Source organism: Elephantulus edwardii, unplaced genomic scaffold, assembly GCF_000299155.1.
Source record: "Elephantulus edwardii isolate Elephantulus edwardi_28Jun2011 unplaced genomic scaffold, EleEdw1.0 scaffold00051, whole genome shotgun sequence".
Taxonomy (NCBI): domain Eukaryota; kingdom Metazoa; phylum Chordata; class Mammalia; order Macroscelidea; family Macroscelididae; genus Elephantulus; species Elephantulus edwardii.
Window position 1 is genome coordinate 3,375,993 of NW_006399801.1, and position 5,634 is coordinate 3,381,626.

Sequence of the window (5,634 nt, forward strand, 5' to 3'; positions counted from 1 at the left end):
AAGTCATATTTTGGTTCCCGTGGACTTGGTTTAATTTTCCTCGGCTTAAGCTTGAACTTGCTCCCGGACTAGTTTTCACAGCTGATACTGAAATTCTCCAGTGGTTCTTTCTGCAGATGTAATCAATCTAATTCCTATGCATACCATCAGGTGAAATCCATGTATATAACCTGCGTTTATGTGTCTTAAAAAACGTATTTGCGATGAATAAGTCGTTGATTGTGCAAAACTCTGTCATCCTCTCTCCAGCTCCATTTCTGTCACCGGCCACATTTCTGGATCCGTTCTAAGGCCCCATAGAGGAGAAACAAGGAAAACCCCCGGCAGGCAGCGAAAAAGGCACCAACGGTTCTGAAATCATCCACCTACATTGCAGGTAAATGGGCAGGCCCCCAGGCCGCAGCACCGGATCCGTTCGGGCCCTCGGGGCAAGGAAAAAAACAAAACAAAACAAAACAAAACACCTATCTACACACCAGTTCTACAAGACACATGACCTTCACTTGGAAAGCACTGCCACTGAACTTAAGAGACAATGGTCATATCATAAGAAACTGTCTGAAGCCTGCGTATTTGGAATCACAGAAGCCAAGGAAGCTTCATATATAGGCTATCAGATCAAGGACAAGACAATGGGAGATGGATGTTGAAGGGAGTGGGTAGAAGTGAATGGGTATCCTGGTGGATGGTGAAGCAGGGAAATAACTGGGTAAAGACACGTGTGCCAAGAACAGGGACAACACTGACACGAATGGTTAGCTCCACAATAAGGGATATATTTTTCACTTTTCTGTAAAATGCTGGTCTGTCTGATACTTCTCTATATCTGAACATTCAGACTAAGACAGACTAGGAAGAAAGATTGGCCATCCACTTCTGACATAGCAGGCCTCCGAAAATCCTATGTACAACAGAACACATGTAGATAACAGAAAGGGCAACTGACGTTGAGCTTTCAGCTATGGAAATACAAGGAAGAAGAACAGTTGTAAGCAGACACTAGTGATTGGGACATGGAATGTGAGAACCATGAATGGAGGAAAATTAGATATTGTTAAGGAAGAAGTGGAATGCATAAATATTGACATGCTAGGCATTGGGGAGATGAGATGGACCGGCATGGGGCATTTTGAGTCGGATGATCATAAGATATATTACTTGGGAGATGAAAAGGTCAGGAAAAACAGAGTTGCTTTCATAATTAAGAAAGCCATTGCTAGATTCATCTCGAAGTACAATATTGTGAGTGATAGGATAATATCCCTACACATACAAGGAAGGACAGTGAATACCACTATCATTCAGATACATGCACCAACAACCAGAGCCAAGGAAGAGGAAAAAGATTTTTACCAACTTTTACAGTCGGAGATCGATCGAACACCCAATCAAGATACATTGATAATAATGGGTGACTGGAATGCAAAAGTTGGGAATAGAGAAGAAGATTCAGTAGTTGGAAAACATGGACTCAGTGCATGAGGTAGTGCATGCAAAGTTCAAATTTTAATAGATTCTTTTTTAAAATAACAAAATTATCACTGCAAGTCATTTTAAAAGGATTCTTTTTTAATCATTCAGACTGCCATGAGAACTCATCTAACTGACTTCCAGGTCAAGATTGATAATTTTCTTTTTCTTCAAAACAAAAAACTCTCTAGAATTTTAAATTATCAATGTGTTGATTTAGCAGTTTTCCATTATGGGGGAACTTAGTGCTTGTCCATTACTAAAATTGTATACTTTAGGACAAAGAAAAATTAATGCCCACTCATTCACTGACTTTCCATGGTTTGGTTTCTGTCTTGGATTGTTTCCTATCTCCTTCCACTTGGGTACCTATACTTCATCTAGAATCAATAAATATGGGGGAGAAATAATAACCATGAGTTTTATAAAATACAGTCTTGTTATGACTGGCTCAGCTGAAATCCCCCTCACTACCCACTAAATGCTCCTACTACAGCCAAAGTCTCCCTCCCCCTTGCCTGGCTTACCAAGCACATTTTCAAAATTCTTTGCTTATATGGTCTGTGCGTTTCCCCCATCATCTAAGCTTGGTGTTTCTGAAAACATAGGGCCCCCTGTGACACATACATGAGTCAAAGATGGCCTCTATACTTTGGCTCTAAGTAGTTGAGTTCTTCATAGGAATCTGAAGCTCTGTGATTTAAGAAAAGCAAAATAAAGCCCACTGGTGCCAAATGAAAATTCATACATATCTAATTTCTTTATTAAATAATATTCTTGTCATTTAGACATTGCCTGATTTACATATCCCCACAAAATCACACCCAACATCTGCAAGCACTAGACAAGACAGATACTGTAATTACAAGAAACTCCAACAGCATTTATTCACAGTTCTCTGACCCAGAGACACCACCCCCCAACTTGGCTGCAGGACATACCTTAGGTACTCATAAGCACCTTCGCCTTCTCCTCCTTCCCAGAAACTCCCTGTCCGGCAGCCATGTGCATGCAGCTCCTGCTTGCCTCTGGAAAGCTTCCTGCTATAGGCCAATGCCTACTACATGCCGCTGCCATTGTGTCTTCAGCCCCAGAGAAAGGCTTGTTGTGTGTACAATGCTGCTATCTTAGGATCATATCCTTTGTCCTTGGTCAGCCCCAAATGCCCTCAAATTTACTATGTACTTCCCCTAGACAATCCTTATGTCATTGCTCCCGCATAGGAATCCCTTCAGAATTGGATCATATGTCTTGGATTGCCCTGGATTTGCTATTCCCCGGGATGAACTTAAGTATCAAGTTCTGACTCCAGGCTTCCATTTTTGTCCTCAAGTTCTAGTTAGTATCACACACACATACTCTACTGCCTTGCCTCCGTCTCCCTAATAGACAGTGATCTTGGATGAGTATCTATTGGGAATAAGTCATAAGTCTTGCTCAAAGAACAAGGCCTACCTAAATAAACATTTACTTGCATTAAAAAGAATATGAACCTAACCCAACAATAGCAACAGCAAATTTTCAAAGCCTTCTCTAGTCTGGGTTCAATGTCTATCACAGCAGCTAGCACATTCAGAGATCTGCAGACATCTGCAGCCCTGGCTAAAGAGACCATTGACCTTCTGGAAAGTGCTCTGTAGAAGAACTGTCCTTATTTGCTTGAGGCCCTGGCCACCAGATAGTCTAGCATTGTAAGTTATGATTGGAGCTTTGGGTCCTGCAATATCCACCCTACTTTTTGAGGAGCTGGAGATTACTCACACAGGCAACTAAACATGGAATCTCAGTAAAAACTTAACACCAAAGTTTGGGCAAGCTTTATGGTTGGCAACCCTCTGTGTACATGGTCACACATCATCAAGCAAGTAACACTTCTCTGGCTCCACAGGAGAGGACTTCTAGAAAGCCCATGTTCAGTACTTTTGTGGACTCTGCCCTATATTCCAATTCCCTTGGCTGATTTTAATTTGTATCCTTTCTCTGTGATACAGTTCTGAAGTGATGCAAAGAGCTAATACATTCAGCTGCTAATCAAAAAGTTGAAGGTTCCAATTCACCCAGAGGTACCTTGGGGGAAATGCCAAGTATTCTACTTCTGAAAAAAAATCAGCCATTTAACACTCTTAAAAACACAGTTCTACTCTGACACACATGAAGTCATCGTAGAGTTGACTCTACAGTAACTGGCTAGAGGGTCCCTGTAACAAAGCATAACTGTGAGTTTCACAGCCAGAAACTCTTGAGAGTTCTAGCAAATGCTCAAACCTGAGATGATATTCATTTGGTATCATAAATGAGGGCAGTCTTGCATAAGCTGTGCCCTCTCATTTTGTATCAGATCCTTGTTGTTTGCACCTATTAGAAGTTCAGTAAATATTTATTAAACACAAATATATAATGAAACTACACTGAAAATAGCACTCACATTTTTATCCTGGGATTCAGGGAGGTTGTCCCCATCTACACCCTCCTCCTTTGGAACCTCATTCTCTTCACCCTCTTCAGCCTTCTCTGTTTGCTGGTAATAAAGAAAATTCACAGTATTATTTACAACCTTAGATAATCTACCAAGGAAAACCCAGACCATGTATGCTGTGATTTTATTATTGAGATATATAGTATATAAATTCAGCAGAGTTCATATTTATCAAATCAGTTAACAAGAGTTTAAAATCATTGAACCTCAAAATTCCTAATTGAATTTATTAGTGTAAGTCAATAGATGTGACTGGCATGCTCGGAAGACTAATCAACTCTCTGAATATTGACTTTCAATTTATTCATTAAAGAATTATAAGGAAAAAAACTCCAAAGGCTATATTTACACACTGTTTGTTTTCTATGGCTTCTGTAGCATGGACAAGCTAATGACATGGAAAATATCTGCAGAAATCATATACCTGACAAGAATATACTAACCAAAATTAATACAAAAGTTAAACAACTTAACAACAAATAAACAACCAATTATAAAATGAGCAAATGGCATGAGTAGACATTTCATCAAAGAGAACATTCAAATGGCCACCACACATATAAAAGGGTGCTGAGTGTCATTAGCCATAAGAAAGATGTGGACCAAAACCACAGTGAGCTATCTCTGCACCTCCACTAGGATGGCTAAAATGTGCAACTTAATCATAAAATACCAAACACCGGCAAGAACATGGGGAAACTAAAACCTGTGAGGATTTAAAATAGTACCAGCCTTGTGGAAAATAGTATGTTGGCTACTAAAAAAAAAAAATGAAAAGAAGAACCATATGCTCTAGCAATTTCACTTATATTTATTCAAAAGACTTGAAATCAGAGATTCAAAGATGTGTACATCAATGCTCATGGCAACACTGTTCACAATAACCAAAAGGTAGAGAACAACCAACCATCCACAGACTGAAGGATAAACAAAATGTAGCACAGAAATACAATGGAATACTACTCATAAGCCAGCACGAGAAATGAAGTCTTAGCACATTGGGATGGAGCTTGAAGTTGTTACTCTGATTGAAATAAACCAATTACAAAGGGACAACTATTGTATGGCTTTGTGTGTGTGTGTACATAGTTATATGTTATTGTTGTCGTTGTTGTTAAGTGCCATGGAGTCAAGTATGACTCATAGCAGCCCTATGAACAAAAAGATCTGAACCCTGTTCTATAACTACCGTCACTTATCTAATGTTCGTAGAGTTTTCAACAGCAAAGGCCTGGTGTTTAGGAAGTCGATGCTAATCCTGCTTCCAAGCCTCTCTTAATCGGAGAGCTCTACCAAACCCTGTCCACCATGAGTAACCATTATTGTATGTGACACACCAGTGGCACAGCACTCAGGATGACAGCCACCCCAACTTTATCTCAGTACAGTACACTGACAGACAAATGCTATACTGCCTAGAAAAATGCTCTTCCCAAACACAATCAACAGCAAACCGAAGGGCTTGCAGACCAAAGAACCAAACCGACTTTTAAATACAAAGGCCCACCAATCAGGTTCTGATTGACTTAAACAAGAGGCATCCAGCTCACAGCTGACTGTTAACTAAATCCAGGGAACCAATCAGCTTACACATGATTGTTAACAAAACGAAAAAACCCCAACAGTTTACACCCAACTTTCAACTACATCAAGAGAATCTACCCTCCAGAATCCAACTACTTCACACA

General features: G+C 39.9%; 1 protein-coding gene across 1 annotated transcript in view; it reads right to left on the reverse strand.

Annotated features, from left to right (window-relative positions):
* SH3BGR (SH3 domain binding glutamic acid-rich protein) overlaps window positions 1-5,634 on the reverse strand; it is a 95,877-nt gene that overhangs the window by 26,581 nt on the left and 63,662 nt on the right. Inside the window, exon 6 of the mRNA XM_006886774.1 lies at window positions 3,896-3,988. Within this exon, the coding sequence (XP_006886836.1) occupies window positions 3,896-3,988 (93 nt within the window). The remainder of the gene's footprint in view (window positions 1-3,895; window positions 3,989-5,634) is intronic.